We start from the raw sequence: 18,242 nt of genomic DNA on the forward strand, positions 1-18,242 counted from the left end.
TTGTATCTTCAGTGATTATTCGTGAGAATCACAAATTTCCTTTAATATCTTTATATTAAATTTATATATTCAATCTTTACATGTGTACATCTTTGTTTAATTCTAGCAAATAATGTATTCAATAGGGAATAGAATGGAATAACATGGGAGGTGTATAGCTCTTCGTGGGTTTCCAAGAAATTCTAAGATCGATAAGAAATCAATGTTATTATACACGACGAGGGAAGATTCATGCAGAAATTTATAAAAATGTTTACAGTGGAAGTCGCTCAGAGCATTAGATAAGGCAAACGAAACTTTTAAAGTGGAGTTACCGTACGTACAAACATTGCTTTCAAGAGACCCGTTTTTCGCTTTCGAAAAAACCACAAAAAACAAGAAACAGAATGAAAATCCTTCAAAATTCCAAATTCAACGAAATTGTGTTCTTGCATTAATCATTTCTACATTCTGTTTCTAAGCATATGAAACATATTATAGACAAACTCAAAGGGAAAAAAATAAGTCTTAATATAATCAGTTAAGAAATTATTAATGATTGGGATCATGTACACGTATAACTTATGTCAAGACTGAATTATCAAGAGTTCGTAGGAGTTGGAACATTTTTGTAAATAATACTGCCTGAAGGAAAATATACGTAGAAATTATATGAAGATCACAGAAATTGCAAACTTCCTTTAAATGTGTCTTCTCCTCGTATCCTGCTGTCTCGGGGACTTCTACAACATCTAACTGTCTCAATGAAAAAAAGATATACTGAACAATGAAACGTTTAAAATTATGAGTTATTTATTACACAACAGACTCGTAAAATAGTCGCAGAACCGATCGGTCTGCAGAGACAGGATTACAGATCTTATCACATTAAACACTATCATACAACTGACAGTACTTTTTATTTCACTCTTCAGAGCTGTGATTTGATGCCACTCTAACAATCATTCGTCCTCGAAAATGTTGCTCCTTGGACATTTCTTCCTTACAGTTTGAGCATTAATCTAACAATCCATCGTTCTGGGTAAGCATAGAAGTTTTAATTGAATGCACGTTAGTAGAGGACAGTCACTGAACGCTTTAATATCAAGTGACTGTTACTTAAAGTCGTGAAAATGTATTGAAAAAATGTTTGCTTATAAAATAATTGAGAGGTTTCAGACGAAACGAAAATGGAAACAAACACTGAGACACGTTTTCATTAGGGTGTAAGAAAATTCGACTTTTGGATCGCAGAATACTTTTTCTACTATCGGTCTGCACTAGCTAACTTAAGTACAGGGAAATCAGTAGAATAAGCCCCAAGTCGGATACAGCGAAGTAAGTAGAATAAGTCCCATGTCAGACATGTATCGCGCAAATTGTTTGCATCGACTAATAACTTTGAAACGAAGCTTCGAAACGCGGTTTCGTCATTCTTGATTTTCGTCCTATTTTGATGATGTAAAATATAGAATCACTCCTCAAAATTTCTGACCTGTTCTCAAACACCCTATATCATTTCCTTACACCCTATACAATTTTCATCATATCAATGAGAATATATCACAGTATTTATTTTCACCTTAACTGCGTCCCAAAAATTGAATTAGGATATCACTATATAAGGAAAAATCCTAAAGTGACGCTTCATAATCGTAAAATAAAGCGCGTGCCCTTTTTAGTATATTCGAGAAGAAACAAGCCCTTTCGCCTGTTGCATCTGCTACGAGATAAGAAAAGAAACGGTCGATTATCGATAACAAGGATTTATTATTCTGCATCGCTACCAAAAAGTTGCAACTAGAGAAATCGTCTCGTTCGGGCGACGTAATGGTTTCGAATCGAATCCCTAGGCTGTTGGTTTTCGACGAAAAGCATCGAAAATCGAACAAGAACGAGAACAAATGACAACACTATCTTTAACTCGAATCGGTCAACGTTTTCTTTTGCCCAACATTACAATGATGTTCAATACGAAAGTGACGGACACAATGCAATCAAGGATGCACGTTTCATCCGCTGGAGTTACGCGTTAGAATGGAACGAAACACCTCGCGTTTTCCTACGCGAATTTTTTGAAAAATCTAGAATACTAAGCATTAAAAGACGCAAATTTCGTTAAATATACTTTAGAGAAGATATTGATAAAACTTATCTACCTATGCGACACCTCAAGAATCGTTTTTACAGAAACTAATTTTTGTAGATGATAATTTAGAAGAGTAAACCCAAGTTCTTTTGACAATTAGGAATTAATTACAGAACTTGAATTTCGTTCCATCCACCACGCAACCATTTCCTCTTTCATTCTACTCAATGACGACGCGGTCATTCTTTCGCGATGGTTCGAGGGAAAATGTCGCGAGACAAGAATCTCGAGACTCGCGACGATGACTTTCACACGCGGATGATATTAATTTGTACCTGTATGAGAAAATAATCCAGAAAGGCACGATACTCGAGGCGATCTCAATCAAAGGCACGTATAATTGATAGACGATGGTGCAGATAGAGTCTCCGTTTCAGCAATGAGTAAGCACTGCAGTTTCTCTCTCAATTTTTATTCAACATACTGTATAACCGAGCTGTTCGATACGTGTACAGCGTGGATCAAATCCCAAGCACGTGTGATCACATAAATATATATATATATATCCTTTCGCGGAACTATAATTTTATATTTTTAATAAAAACAGATTGAATCAAAGCCATTTTCTCTTTTCGAAAACAAGAATATAATAAAACATAACTGTATAATACAGAGTTTAGGTCCAGAACTGTGAACACTAGAATCTGAAAGATTCTAAGATCTAGAAAATTCAAGCTATCCAATGAATCTCTGATAAAATCATCGCTAATTTCGCGTGGACACCAAATTTCATCTCGAAGTCCCTCAACAGAATGCGTGGAATGACCCGGGCCCTTCTATTAACATGTTCGCTGCCAATTGGGAAAGGTGCAACTCGTCATAATATCAACGCGTATCGGCAGCGAAGTTGTTAAAATCGCAGGACTGTCAGAACGAAACGGCACAAGTGGTACAAATTAATAATCGCGACTCTCCACATATCGATATCGATTCCCAATCGCTGAGTGCGTGCGATTTGATTCGTACTGTCGTCAACGTGTTTTCGAAACGCTGCAAACGCAGTACAGTAATTATATATATATATGTATATAATAATCGACATAATTGAAATTACAAGAGGCCAATGTGCGTTTCGATTAATCGTCGTTATGCGACCTGAACATAGAACTCGCCGGTGGAATCAGAGATCGTATGACGATCAGAGCCTTAGCATCGATTACAAACGCAATTTACAATTATATGTGATCAATAGACTGCGGATGTTTATGCAAAGTTAACTAAACGAGAAGAACATAATTGAAAATTTGTTTCATCCAGATATTCTTTTAAATTTCGATATTTTGTACGTTTTTGCATATTACATGAATATTGCACTTGTTTGCATAGTGAAATTTCCTAAAAACGCATAAAAATCTGCAGCCTAATAATCAACGATTCGCTCGGGATGAAAGAAACATAGAAAAATATACACGTGTCTCTAATTACGAATAGGACAAAGTATTTGTTGGCGCGCGCGTTTCGGACTCGTCTCGAGAACGATTCCCTTATCTCATTTTCTCTTTCCTCTGTTTTATTTCTTTTCGTTGCCGTCGATGAACGTAAATTCTCAGGACGAGGCTTGTCGAACCGCATTTAGCGATTAAAAAATAAGAAAAAGAAGATCAGAAGTAAAAAACAAAGCAAGGGGAACGTTCAACCAAAGAGTTTTTAAACGTCGGTACGATCCACACTCGCTATTGTCGTTTTGTCTTTTTGTCTTCTCTACGTGACACTATAGGGATATCTTGGTCGAAGGGTGGGAAGGTTAACAATTAGTTCTTATCAGTAATAATTAGCGTACGTTAGTTGAGATGTTAAGGATCTCTCTGCCAGGGTTCAACTCGCGTTTCGTGGTAACAAAAAGATCGGATATCGATCGTAGGATCGTTTACGGTGATTCGTACGTGATATGAATCGTGTGGAATGAAAAGGGAATGGAACGAGGATGAATCCAACGACAAACGATCGATAAATAGAAGCAAATAACGAACATTGGGAAATGAAAACTGGCGCTGAGTCGGTCCCGTCGTGACACTTCCCATATTTGCTCGGTACACGCTTATAAGTATACATATATATATAAATATTCACAGAGTCATATGTACATATATATGTATATGCATATTATTGGGCGTTTGATTCGCGTTTCATCATTCTCGTAATATCTACAGCTAAGGGCAGTATGTACAAGGGGACGAAGGGATGTGAAATTTATCGTTTCCTCCGTAGCCGCTATACGACAGGCCAGCAGTGTAATCTATTCGATATAGATATCCTCTATCGGGAAAGCAGTCTCGATGAACTTCGTGTAGAACCGATGGAAAGCACGCCTATGGAAGAAATGCAGACAACTTAGAAATTTGCTTGGCAAGAAAAATCTATGAAATAGTTTTTAACTTTCTCTGAGGAGTTATTGTCCTCGCGTACGAGGTGGTTGGTTAAAGTAGCTAGAATATTAGAAATATTTATTCTTATTTAGAATAATAGAAGACGAGGAAGTATTGCATAAGTACGTACCCGACCGCTTCGGCCACAGGCCTCGTAGATTCTTGGCCAATGAACACGTGGCAAGCAAACCTCTGCAACGTAGGGTGCTTCGTGATGAAGCCGAGGTAGCGATGATCGCGGGGGTGAAACGCGCAAAAGGAAACGTTCTTAAGCGAGTAGAAATAATCGTGACAGGGTCCCTGACTTTTCTGCAGAAACACAATAATAAAACAGTAAAACATTTGTGAAGGAAGGCTGTGTATTGGAATAGTAGAATCCAATCGAATAGCCCACGCTATAATTCTTCTCGTTAAGCTCTCTGTAATTCAGATTAGCCTGGCCCTCAGGTACAGATCTACCTTCTTTCAACTCCGATACCACATAATAACTTTGAACACTCTTATAGCAATTTGCCTTCGATTGGTTTCAGATGAAATTCACGCCTAAGCTTGAACGCCTGTGGTTTACCCGTGGTTTACTCCTGTCGACCATTCGAAGACCCTGATCGGAGACCTCCAAGATACAACTCTGGGAGACAGGCGATTCTTGCGAGTTCCCGACGATCCTTCGCACCGCTTGGCAAACCACGCCGGTGCCTTTGTGCGCTAACGTCTCCACAGAGCCCAAGTAGCCCAGAAGGTAGCGCTCCCTTTTCACTTTCGGCGCCGTGGGATCGAAATCATTGTAGTCCATGTCGACCGCGTACGCCGAGGGGAAGATACCTTGACGACCTGTTCTTAGGTTCACGCCTACGATCAAAAACATGAAATGGGCTGTGCCCGTTGATAATCAAATAAATAAACAAATAAAGAAATCTGAAGATTCAAGCTGCAGATATTTCAGTATTCGATATAATCTCATCACTGGCTATGAATAGTAGCCTATATTCATATGGAATATGAGTGGCAATAGTCGAACGAACCTTCGCACCAGAGATCATCCGCTTCCTTCTGGACGTAAATAGGATCACCGATCTCTAAATCGATCTCATCGTGGTGTCTCGGCACGAATTTGTGCAGCCCCCGATGCGTTGCTTCGAGTAACTCCAGCTGAGTAAACGGTACACCTCCGCTTCCTATTAAATGACAATTGATAAAAGCATTGTACAAAAATATTACTCAGAATATTGAGAAATAATTATTATTGAAAAGTTACCTGGCGTACTGCTAGGCGAAACAGATTCCGTGTTCTGTAAAGTGTTACAGGGTATGGGGGACACACTTTTCGGTCCATTTTCAGGCGAGTGGGCAGTCGAATGACCACTGTCAGTAGCCATTCGCTCGCTGTCGGGCGAGCTGTCTTCGTGACGGAGCCTCGAGTGACATTTTCGCAACACTAAGTGGGGCCTGTTGGAGCTGGAACTAGTCGCTGCGTTGAGTTCATCTGCCAGCGACGAAGTGGACTGGGTGGACATCTGATCGATGGGCAGAGCTGGAAATAAGAGTAGCATGGGATTAAAAGAGGTTCCTTCAAATTTGTTGTGGGGCACCTAGATCGGATAAACTGGAAGGGCAGATCCAAGGAACAACGAGTGTACCCTCAAACTTGAAGCGAAGACAACACTCTACCTTCTCTCGATAGGACAAAGTGACCGAAGAAAGAAAAATTGAGCATGCTAATATCTTCGACGTAGGCACAAGGTATTATCGGAATGATAACGACGCGCTTTAATGCGATGCAACAGTCGCCTGCAAACAGGTCTCTCGATCATATGGACGAATGTCGTGCAATCGAGCAAGTGATGTGACGTAAGTGGATGTCATTATGGATTTTCTTTCACTGCGGCCATCGATTCTGCGGTCGCAGTGATATCGTCAAGACCAGAGGAGCGCGTCTGATACGGTCCAGATAGATATTGTGTTGCAGTCTAAGGTCGCCTCTGTACAGTCTGTTTATCGCATGTCGTGATGGAGAGCCGAAGTAAGGTGGTTTTGCGGTGGGTGGAAGAGATCCAGCAAGATTGTTGAAATAATGAGAAGTAAACACTGTCACATCTATTTGTATATCTGCTACATTCTATAGCAGAAAGTATTAAACTCTTTAATAGAATACGTCTGACTTGCTACTTATTCTACTGACTTTTCTGCGTCTGATTTCAGACTAATCTCTTCGCGTCGCTTTTCTGAAGTAATGAAGAAAATAAAGCAAGTGAAAAAAATTTTATAACCCATGTTTTGCGCGGTATCAAGTGTGGACGTTTGTAGCTATTTAAATAGTTCCTTACACTTTTTAGCTTTAGGGATTTCCGGTAGTCTCCGACGCCTGCGCTCACCTCCGCTCCCTGGTCGATTCGATGGCACATGTTCCGGCGTTGGCCAGGAACTCAGGCTCGAACAGGAGTCTCCGACGTCGCTGACGACGCTGTCTCTACCACCGTTACCAGACCCTGCAGTACCACCTCCACCAGGACCCGGTCCACCGACGCCTGCCGATCGACCCCTGCTGCTCAGTCCACCGAACAAGCTAATGTCACCCAAGGGTAGTCGTGTAGTGAGCTAAGCTACCTTTCACCATGCCGTTCGAAGTGGAGATTTATCAGGCTCTCTGGGAGAACTCGGGGAAGTGAGTGCGAGAAGAACAGATCGCAGAATTTCACAAATTCAGACAGACCGAATGATTTTGGAAATTAAAAAGCTGGATTACTTGGATTAGAGATTACGCAAATTATGCCATCTGTTCAAGTACTTGCAAGAAAGGGTCTTACTACCATCCAAAGTACACAGACAATGGTGAACCACATTTTAGGAGTAACTATCTAAACTAGTGTTCGCGCAATCTTCACTTTTTCAATGCATTAGGAAAGGTGAACGAATATCGATAGTCTTTTTTTAAAGAAAGAACAGGGAGTGTTTAAAAATAATCACAACCTTGAGGAATTAAAAATGAAAGAATCATTAACAACAATAATTTTTACTTTCCTACATGCAGGAGACACAGAGAATTGTACTCAATCGAAGTAACACTGCTAAATATGCATACATCTTACTGTATTTCTAAATCTCTTAAAGGGTTCTAAACCTATGGAACTCTTCAATGGACCATTCACAGGCGAAAGACAAAAGAAGTATCACTTACGACGTTACCAACCTGAAGTCGCTATCTGCTACAATAGAGCAATTGTGGTCCAGGTCCTCGCTGTCATCCCCGGATGTGTGACCACTCTGGCTGTGACGAGGATGTATCACCACCACATCTTCATATTCAGAATATGTGGCAACTTCATGGCTGACTCCATCGCAAGCTCTGTCGACTTCTGTATCGCTGCCCTGCGACGAAGTCGGCGAATCGTCTATCATAACATCGTGAACGAGCCTATTCGAAAAAATTAATCAACCATTAGGTCATCGGTCAGTGAACTCATCGAAAAACACAGATTTCGTTGTGTCTGACTTGGAAACCTAATCTACTGATTCCTATGTGTCTGATTTGTGAACTTATTTTACTGATTTCTCTGTGCCTGAGTTAGCTACTGCAGGCCGACAGTAGAATAAGTGTCCTAAGTCAGACACATGTCTCACAAATTGCAGACGTTTTCTCAGTAATTCGTAACTAGATGGCAACAACTCCTCGTCTTGGCAGATCATTTTCAAAACCACCTGCCATATATTTATAATTGTTACGATTGGAGTTTTAAAGGAAGTCCGATACATCGCGTTTTAGTACGTCTTCCGTTAAAGTATTATCCATTTAAACGACAAGTGGATCAGAGCTCGTCTGCCTGACACGTTACATCTCTCAGAGAACACTTCGCCTCGGCCAAGGAACACTCGAACACTGTTGACCAACAGGTAAAATACGATATTATCTTAATCCAGAATTTCTACGTAACAATGCTTAACTCTGTAGCTATGCTAAAGTGAATCATCAAACTGAATCATCACACCTTTTGATTAAATAATTTTTTTTATATTAAAAAATAAATAATAAATTTAATTTTGTAAGACTAGGTGATGCCTGTCTAGATAAATGCCCAAGAAAACTCAACGCCAGCAGGAAGGGCAACAACGCATGGTACGATTGTCCCGTTTTAAAAGGCAAGTAATTAAGAGTGACAACTACAATTGGAATAATTTCCCACGTATACGGTGTCGTATTGATTTTATTCGTTTTCAGTATCAGATGGAACATTTCCATCTTAAATAAATAAATTGACATCGTGTTCACTCTGCTCAATCGATGTCAATTATTTTGAGAAACGTCAGATAGCTTAGCTACCGAAGAAATGAAGAGGCAGAAGAAATTTTATTTTTATTGAAAGAAGTAATTAAAATGTGCATATTAATTATCTTTTTCGCAATTAATTTAAGCTGTGACCTGCTGCAGTAAAATATTTGATCTAGTTTCAACGATTGCAGCGTCAAATGTTTCAAGTGGATTTGCTGGAAAAATATTTGAAAGTGGTCTAGATGCACTCTAACCACACGCACTAAATTTATTTCGCACACGTAGAACATCATCGACCGCGCCTCCACCGTGCATCTTTTCGATGCACCTATGGCTTGCCCCCTTAATCGCCTGCAAGTGCAACTCGCCGGGTCGAAACGACGCTGTGCACTAAATGCAATCATGATACAGAGATATTACTGTATGCAAAGTCCACCGACACTCAACTAAATATTTTAATAACACATATAAACACTCTGCTGCAATAACGTTGCGTAAAAGACGTAGTGATCCTAGAATACAGTAGAATAGAACCTCCATTAATCAGACCTTAATTGCCTACATTGTCTTTTATTCAGGATTTCGCTTATTCAGCGTACGAATGACAAGGGTATAGTATAACTGCGAGTAAAATTGGAGTTACTATTTAATGATAGTCTAATACACTTTAGAAAGCTAAGACACTTTATTTTTTAATTTGCTTCTGCATCTATTGATCAAGATCCTACGACCGAAGTTAAATTTTCCATTGACTTCCACGAGCTTTTGAACAGTTTCACGTTGCCTGTTTTAGTAATGAAAAAATAATGAATGCATATGTAATATGTACTGTGAAGTCTGTGACTGTGTGTAGATATTTTCAAGTGGATACTATTTTTTTATGGCTTGTAATATATGCCGTTCTATAGCTCTACTTTTCTTTATTTTCTGAGTTTAATATCTGGTACCTAAAAAGAAATCCTTTGATACCTAAAAAGATATCCTAAGATACAATCAATTTCACAATAGGATCCAGGAGAAACAGGAGAATAATCTGTCTACGAAAGACAGACTTTGATGGGTCAACGAAGATCTCAAAATTATTAAGTAGTAATAATAGTATTTCTACAAACAGACATAAGGTTCAGAGAAAAATGTTACTAAACCAACGAAGAGGTAAAAAAATAATGAACGTGGGATCAGAAATTAGACCATCTTGAACTATTGACTCCTCTAAAATGTGCAAAATCTGTCCTGTCAAGTTTGTCTCCCGGAATCCTAATGACACCTCGGTCATGAAAATTCTTCCAGCCACGTCATACACCCATGACAGCCGCAGTCTCAAGAAACCTCCTCTCCACAACACGTCTCATAAATCAGATCATCAGCCTGACAGTCATCCTCGTCCACCATCCCTCCATCTCCGAAACGTCAAAGCGCCTGGCAGAATTCACCACCGAGCGATCCCATCGAAAAACAAGTCCCAAGATACTGCGTCTACTCACGTGTAATTAGACAGAGGCGCCTTGAGGTGTTGGGGAAGCCTCTCGAAGTATTGTCGGAACTCCTCGAACTCGCTGTCGGCCATTCCGCTCGCGAGAGGTGAAACGCGCACGGGGTCGGTGGTGAAGGCGGCCGTGACGGCCTGGAGGAGAGCTGCTCGTCGACCCCCAGGAGAGGAACGAGGGTTCGGGGAGAGAAAGATGTCGCTGACGTGCCCGTGCGTCGACGGGGAGGGGGATGAACGCGTGACGACGACGACGCTGTTCAAAGCGACGCCCTATTGATTCCTGCGTGGTCGGGCGTCGCGCACACCCCCGCGTGTACACGCTCGGCGATCCTCGCCGCGAGGAAATCGAAGACGAGGCGAGAGCGCCGGCCGAAAGGCAGCCGCTGCAGTTTTTAGCGATTTAATATTTCAATCGCGCCACCGATAGGCGACCTACCCCGAAACGTGAGGAGACCACGGCGCAGAGGCCGACTGGAAAAGAGGTCGGGCGGTTTAAAGAACGGAGATCTCTTGGCTTGGGGAACAGGGGGCGGGAGGGGCTGGGCGATTTTTGAGGCGACGACCCTATGGTTCGTGGATCATTTGCAGATGAGTTTCTTTTTTTAAGCAGCTTTAGGTTCTTGTGAGAAGAGTTGTAGTAGAAGTACTGGAGCTAAGGAATGATTCTTTTTATGTGGTTTCAGTTCTAATGCTCCAGTAGGATGGAACTATGATAAGAGTATTCCAGGCACATTCCAGTTGTGAAAAAATGTCAACGAGCTGCATATGGCTACTCAGGTGCATCATGGAACATGTGGGTCAGGGATAGTAGATAACTTATGACGAAGATTCAGGGCTTGTAAAGTCTGCTAATTGCCTTACTAAAAATGCAGGATTTAATTTGAAGAAAAGAGGACTTCTCTTTCCCAATAGAAACCTAATTCTCTGAACTCTGTCCAGCATCCACCTCGAAAGCATCACTCAAGAAAGCGAGAATATACGATTCGACTCTCCCGAGGGAGAGCTCCTCCACTGGCTCGTATATGTGTCTGCTATCAACGAAGATGTATTTCACGACTTTAACCAGGGAACCAATTAACAAGAATAAGAAACATTCGGGGATGGAATTATAGAATTTGGTAGCATTTAGGAAGACATCTTATCTCTCATCCTATACTTTGCACAGCTTGTATTTCCCATCCCCCTATTTTCTGAATCGTGTCAGTAGATACAGACGGAAACTACTTTCCAAATATTGTGACCAGAACATTTGCGCTCGGCAATGCTCGCGGATTTGAAGCTGCCAAGTGACTCCTGGCGATAGGCCAAATTCGAGTTCAACCATGGTCCTCTTTGCGAAGACAACAACTTCACCCTCGAAGTCGATGTATAGAAAATTTCTTTATCTGGAATCGATTTCCCCTTCGTTTCTTTTCGCTTCTAGATTCTTTGTTTCCATCGGTTCGTTCATTCGTGCTGAGAGCACGTCCCAAGAGGATCTCCGTGTCTGCAAACAGCGAATGCCCATCGTCTTTTTCCTACTCAGCGTTCCTTCACTATTTTTACTAATCGATCGAAACGTTACACGAGCGCTTGAGAGGAAAGAAGAATCGAACTTAAAAGGAAAGAGCAACAGGCAGAAGTGAGGGTCGAAGATATAAATTCAGATGTCGGTGGTGCTCTAGGTTCAAAGCATTTTATTAATAGTCACACAGGAATCACATATTCCACAAGATTCATACTATGTACGTACGTTCATGTTCCTTGACCTTTGATCTCTAAATATCTCCTGGTACAATGGAGCAGATTGAGGATGTTCGAAGATAGAGGAACACTGTACGATCAAGCTGACTCCGTACACTGCAGGTAATCTCTGCGAATCCTTTGCGAGAAGGGAATCTTCAAATGCGGGTAGCGAAGCGTTATTCTGTAGAGAACAATTACCATCATACTTTAGCAGATACTACTAGAAAAGAAAACTACTTGTAGATAACATTGTACTAATTACAAGTCAGTCACAGCCCATTGAGAAGAGTTATTAAAGAAATAAAATTCACAAAAAGGTGTTAGCCAACATGTTAAGATAAAAATCAATAGAATAAGCCCTAAGTCAGCCACAGAGAAATCAGTACAATATGCCCCAAGTCAGACACAGTCTTCCAACAGCTGTTGTTGAACACCCTCTTGTTGAATTAATCCTTGAAGAAAGATACTTACATCTACCATATTCTAGAATCCATCAGATCATAATTCCCGACTATTACTCTATCTATTCTTTTCCCAAACACCTATTAATAATCACAGAGGACCCAGCTTCTACAACAATTAATTTTCCCAAAAGACCTAAACCGATACAGCAACCAGCAAACCTGACGATAAAAGATCCTCCCCGTAGATCGACCGATACTCTCAATTCTCTTAATGCCACTAGAACGCTCGGTATAATTTAGCGAGGGGCAGAGCTAGCACAGGATGGTAGCTGATAGTGGTAAGTGATGGACATTGGTAATGTGCTGCTTCTGCTTTGCCCAAGAAGCGAGGAGAGGGGCCTCCGCGAACGTTCCGCGCTTTTATGAAACGCTCTCTTTGTTCTGGGGAAAAGAAATACAAAGCGGGACCGATTGTCTCATTGAAAAAGAAATTCAATTCTCCGGAGGGGACTTGTGGGTGGTATTTCCTCATCTTAAAGCCGCGTTTGACATTTACGGCGCACTGTTTGCGGTTCCTTTCATTTTTCTATACCTATTTTGAATTGTGAGTGGCTTGTAGGCTACTCTGAAAAAGTAGAAATATTTTTAAGGGTTTCATTTTAGTTGAAGGTCCAGACAAGAATATTAATTGACAATTTTTTTTTAGAAAAAAATCTTCCAAAAATTGAGCGTCTAAACCCGAATACCTCTTTAAAATTGTCTTTCATCATTAAACCTATAAAAAGTTGAAGAAATCACGAAAGCAGCATTCTCTACGAATCCTGCGTGTCTTTCTCATGGTTGACTAATTTCACTTGGCCCAGAAACCCTGAAGAACTGCCACACATTCTGCGTGCGAGTCGAAGAAAGAGGGTTGTATTCATTGAGGGGTGGAAGAACCAGAGGAGCACCGAAAAAAATAGCCTCTCACCCCCTGGCAACGGGGAGAAGACCTTGCAATCTCTTCTCTCCCGTTCATCGTTGGCCCTTGCACCACCCACATCTCACGGGCTCCAGTGACGTCACAAGGAATACATTCTGCAACCGACACAGTTACGATTAAATGGGGTGAGCCAACACTCCTCTTCAACCCCATGGAAAGTCTTATCCGACCAATGGGGGAGGTTCGTGTGACTGTGCGTCGACCAATCGCGAGGGGATCGTCATTGAGGAGGACGAGTCCGCGGAGGGGACCGAGGTCTTAAGAAGAGCAGAAGACACTGGTACCCAGACACTGTTGCTCGCGGCCTTTCGACACGGTTCACCCTGCCTGAATCATCGAACTCTCGTTAATCACGACTCGTATTTAGATCGCGAATAAAAGGATTAGAAGAGAGAAGACGTTATGAGTGGATCCGGTAAAGGCCTACTTGGGGTGTGGCTGTACAGAAAAGGTGAACATTGGGCCATCAAGGAAGGAAGTCCCATTCACAAGTCAAGCGATGTACGTTGATTCTAAACTGGTGCACAGTGGAGGGTGCTATTCAGTTTCGAGTCTGCTAGTTTCAACACTTTCACTGTTTATCTATTTCTTATCAGGAAATTCAAATTGCTTTTATGACAATTCTTTTGTCGCCACTATCGAATATTATAGGATAAATATTAACAGGGTTAAATATTAATTGAATACATAATGAAACCGCAACATTATGCATGGATATGTTCTTTCGTTCGTTCAGATCCCCATGGTCGAGCGCAGACCAAGCGGGGACAACAAATCTTCTGTCGTCTTTTCCTTGAAGAACCAAGTTGGTGGCTTGGCCCGAGCACTGCAAGTGTTTCAGGTACGATGCCTGATAGTTTAGAGAAATATTTCTTACAAATCAATCCTAAAATCATTGTTTACTATCCAATATTCCCTTATAAGAAAAACAGAATTTTACATGTTTCATTCCTGGTACAAGTAATCAGAATTTGTTCAAATACCTTCTGTATAGACGTTTTTCAAAAACTTTTAATTTAGAAAAAGATGATGTTTCATTATTCGTTCATCGTAAAAATGCGCGATAAATTTCTCGAGTGTTCCTTTTTCAAATATCAAAAAATCTGAACTCACGGTGCAAAGGAAAGTATTTGAAACTTGAAATGAATTATCACCTGAAGGATCTGGGTGTAAATGTGGTGCACATCGAATCTCGAAAGTCGCTTCGCCGCGGCTCTGAATTCGAAATCCTCGTTGACGTGGAGTGCGATTCGAAAAGGATGGAGCAATTGACGAAAATGTTGAGTCGTGAAGTCGCTGCTATTAATTTGGCGCAGTACGAGCAAATGGGAAGTATTCCACACGCTCCATCGCTTTCAGCTGCCCCCAGTTTCGGTGAGTAATTAAACTTGGCAATTTTCCCTTTTTTTAATTAGATTCGTTCAACTTTTTCGCCACCATTTAACAACTTTTAAAGTATGTTACAAATTTATAATCATTTTAATATAAAATATTGGCGACAAACTCGCCACAGATTTCTCTGGTTTTTTAGAGTAAAAAATGTAGTATTGCATAAGAAAAAATCTCGTTTCCGACGGCGTAAGTGTGACTAACGAACGCCGTATCAATTGAAACTTTGCAGATTTCAGTGAAGTAGACATGCCCTGGTTCCCGAGAAAAATAGCAGACTTAGATCAGGCCCAAAAAGTGCTCATGTATGGATCTGAATTAGACGCGGATCATCCTGTACGTTCCTCTCAAATATTAATCACTTCAAATATCAGTAAAAGCAGAAGTAGAGCATGCTTAACATTTTGTCAGTCACACATTAGAGCATTAAAAAATAAAATATTAATGAAACATCCCAATTTCTTACGATATGACCAAATATTGGGAGTACATGGCAGTAGCTGTGGAAGTGTTAAAAATATATTGAGCATCACCTACGACCTTTCATCTAATGAGTTCGATTTGATACTTCCAGGGCTTCAAAGATCCAGTATATCGCAAGCGTCGCGAGCAATTCGCCGATATTGCAAACAATTATAGATAGTATGTCAATATTACGTTCTAAAAGCTTTCTAACAATCTGGACTAGTTAAACTCTTTGAAAATAAATATTCTATTTTCCAGTGGGCAACCAATTCCTCGCATTCAGTACACGCCTGAGGAAATCAGAACGTGGTTCGTAAGTTTGCTATGGCTTTGTAATAAATAATTTAGACAGAGATTTATTTACATTGTATAATTCAATATCTACCTATAAAAATCTCACAAAAGTTATTGCTATAGAGATATTACAACAGAAGTAACTAAATAGATATATCGTTAGAAATTCTCGAAGAAAGTTCGACTCGTTACTAAAGGGTCCTCGCGCGTGCTTCCACGTGCGCGAAGGCAATCTGTGAGGAAGAAAAGACGATTCTTCCGATACCTACACGGTATTTCTCTTCGATTACGGGAATAGTTCCTGAATCTTGTCAATACAAGACGAACAGCGCAGCCTCTTCCTCGTTCTTCTTCCGCGAAGAGCGAACAAACTAAGGTTGGCTCGCGCTGAATGCACCCCTTAATTGTCCTGATTCGATTCATCCTCGCGATCTTGGAGCTACTTTCCTAATCCAATTTCCAATTGGACGTGTACAAGAGAGGCGTGAATAAACGATCTATTCTATTCTTGGGAACCTATGAAACGTGTTATCAAATAAAACAATCTTTAGAAGTTGTATCTACTTAGAGCATTGGAAATAAATATGGGTTTAGAATTTTTCGAATGGAAAGAAATTAACAAATTTTAAAAATGTTAGGAAAAATAGGAATCATAGATCAGGTGAATTATTAATATTTTTCAATACCAATTTTAAAAAATTAGTTTAGTTTACGTATATTTTTTATACTTTTAGGGGAACAGTTTTTCGTGAATTACATCAGCTGTATCAGAAGCACGCTTGCAAAGAGTACCTAGAGAATTGGCCTAAATTGGTGAAATATTGTGGTTACAGGTACAATGATTTAATGAAAGTCTATAAAGGAAAATTTACTCAATTGAAACATAATCGAATTCTGCTTTCCACCAGGGAGGATAACATACCGCAGCTGCAGGATGTCAATGCTTTTCTGAAACGTAAATATAAAATTAAAGTTGATAAATAAATAAATGGTGGAATATGATAATTTATTTATCATCTGACTAGGAACGACTGGATTTCAACTCCGACCTGTGGCAGGCTACCTTTTGCCAAGAGATTTTTTAGCTGGCCTCGCTTTTCGAGTGTTCCACTGCACGCAATATATTCGGCATTCGTCAGATCCCTTTTATACACCTGAACCGTGAGTAATTTACATGCATTGCATTCGTTAACTTCTGCTGAGGAATTATTTCCTGCATTTCGCCATGCAAAAATATTATAAATATACAGAATGTAACACATTTCCCACTTGTCATTAGAAGTAGGTTCAAAAACTCATAGTACACGCAACAGAATTTTCAAGAAAATTAAAATGATATTCAAAGTGTTATACTAGAATTAGTTACCTAGTACTCATTGCCTCTAATTGTTGCAGAGACTGTTGCCACGAACTGTTGGGTCACATGCCTCTCTTAGCGAACCCAAGTTTCGCTCAGTTCTCTCAAGAGCTGGGTCTGGCTTCTCTCGGAGCCACGGATGAAGACATCAATAAGTTGGCAACGGTGAGTATACCTCGCGGTATCTTTCGCTCGAGGCTGCGCTAGTTCCTTGGATTCATTAAAACTTGAAAAAGAATAGTCTCAGGATTACAAAGAAACACCCTAGTTCACGGGGTGTCTATGTCTTTCTTCCACTCGATCTTATTCCTCATTTCCTTCTTCTTCAGCTGTACTTCTTCACTGTGGAGTTCGGACTGTGCAAGCAGGACGGTGTTCTTCGCGTTTACGGAGCTGGTCTGCTATCCTCTGTCGCAGAACTGAAGCACGCGGTTTCTGCTCCAGAGAAGACGTACCGATTCGAACCGGAAGTGACTTGCAAGCAGGAGTGCATCATCACAGCCTTCCAAAATGCGTACTATTACACGGACAGCTTCGAGGAAGCTAAGGAAAAGATGCGGTACAGAGCTTTCGAATCCTTCTCTTTGCAGACTTCAACAGTGATAATTGGGTCAGCCATCCTATACGTTAACACTTGTATTAACTTCCCAATTTCAGATTATACGCGAATCAAATACAACGTCCATTCGGTTTGCGCTACAATCCTTACACGCAGTCGGTGGAAGTCCTCACGGATGCTCAGAAGATCACAGCAGTGGTCAGCGAACTCAGAGGCGATCTTTGCATCGTTTCGAACGCTCTGAGGAAAATCCACGAACAAGATGACACGGTGGACGTCGAGAGGATAACCAGCCTCTTGACACAAGGCATTGAGTTACCTCAGGACACCTCGTCCTCCGACAGCGACGTCGACAAAAGCCCGAACGTCGAAACACCCCAAAATCCTGTACAAGATCAAAATAAAGCAGAGTATTCTTCTGATTTTTAATGCCAGCTCTGTACTAAAATTTGTTTTTATAGGTGATCGAAGTATTGGCGTGTTGTAAATTGCTATAGCTTGAGAACATCGTTTCTGTAAATGTAGCTTGCAGAGAATTCTTGCAATCCAAAGGAAATAGTGAATTTATCTGTAAACTGTTCGATCAAATATGGTTCAATTTTACCGTGATGGATGTTAGATATATGCATGTGTAAAATTGTTTGATGCTTTGTAGGAAGTTTAATGTTAGAAGGTCGTTGAAACTGTATCATGTGAAAATAAAATAAATGAGAAGTTATGTAACGCATAATCGTTTTGAAAAAATTGCCGATTTTTGAGCTACTGCAACTTAGCGAAAAAAAATCATACGGCAGTGAGCCTGGTCTCATATTAAAGGGCA

The 18,242-nt window shown here is 40.6% G+C and overlaps 3 protein-coding genes and 1 long non-coding RNA gene across 11 annotated transcripts in view; 3 read left to right on the forward strand and 1 right to left on the reverse strand.

Moving 5' to 3' along the window:
- Positions 1-5,079, forward strand: part of LOC143188054 (basic helix-loop-helix ARNT-like protein 1) — a 52,927-nt gene extending 47,848 nt beyond the window's left edge. Inside the window, exon 15 of the transcript XR_013003455.1 lies at positions 5,025-5,079. The gene's annotated coding sequence lies outside the window, so the exon portion shown is untranslated. The remainder of the gene's footprint in view (positions 1-5,024) is intronic.
- On the reverse strand, positions 4,300-10,399 carry Aplip1 (JNK-interacting protein Aplip1). Of its 6 annotated transcripts, none has more exons than XM_076392097.1 (8): positions 10,243-10,399; positions 7,682-7,906; positions 6,819-7,036; positions 5,750-6,025; positions 5,517-5,669; positions 5,063-5,367; positions 4,625-4,803; positions 4,300-4,437 (listed from the first exon to the last, which is right to left on the reverse strand). In XM_076392097.1, exons 1-8 carry the CDS (start codon positions 10,323-10,325, stop codon positions 4,365-4,367), a joined length of 1,512 nt encoding a protein of 503 aa, XP_076248212.1. In that variant the 5' UTR covers positions 10,326-10,399; the 3' UTR covers positions 4,300-4,364. The 6 variants fall into 6 exon arrangements, with proteins under 6 accessions (XP_076248212.1, XP_076248213.1, XP_076248210.1 ...); XM_076392098.1 differs by having other exon boundaries at positions 5,063-5,343; positions 6,819-7,057; XM_076392095.1 differs by having other exon boundaries at positions 6,819-7,057.
- On the forward strand, positions 7,692-9,665 carry LOC143188059 (uncharacterized). Its single transcript, XR_013003459.1, has 3 exons — positions 7,692-8,382; positions 8,542-8,628; positions 8,708-9,665. It is a non-coding gene; the product is annotated as an uncharacterized LOC143188059 (long non-coding RNA).
- Positions 10,400-13,635: 3,236 nt separating the features above from the next.
- Trhn (tryptophan hydroxylase) lies at positions 13,636-18,146 on the forward strand. Of its 3 annotated transcripts, none has more exons than XM_076386742.1 (12): positions 13,636-13,859; positions 14,095-14,199; positions 14,519-14,732; positions 14,980-15,083; positions 15,322-15,389; positions 15,471-15,521; positions 16,241-16,339; positions 16,415-16,461; positions 16,532-16,667; positions 16,902-17,028; positions 17,193-17,422; positions 17,521-18,146. In XM_076386742.1, exons 1-12 carry the CDS (start codon positions 13,761-13,763, stop codon positions 17,849-17,851), a joined length of 1,611 nt encoding a protein of 536 aa, XP_076242857.1. In that variant the 5' UTR covers positions 13,636-13,760; the 3' UTR covers positions 17,852-18,146. The 3 variants fall into 3 exon arrangements, with proteins under 3 accessions (XP_076242857.1, XP_076242875.1, XP_076242865.1); XM_076386760.1 differs by having other exon boundaries at positions 13,730-13,809; XM_076386750.1 differs by having other exon boundaries at positions 13,782-13,859; positions 14,025-14,199.
- The last annotated feature ends 96 nt before the right edge of the window (positions 18,147-18,242 follow it).

Source organism: Calliopsis andreniformis, chromosome 2, assembly GCF_051401765.1.
Source record: "Calliopsis andreniformis isolate RMS-2024a chromosome 2, iyCalAndr_principal, whole genome shotgun sequence".
NCBI classification, from domain to species: domain Eukaryota; kingdom Metazoa; phylum Arthropoda; class Insecta; order Hymenoptera; family Andrenidae; genus Calliopsis; species Calliopsis andreniformis.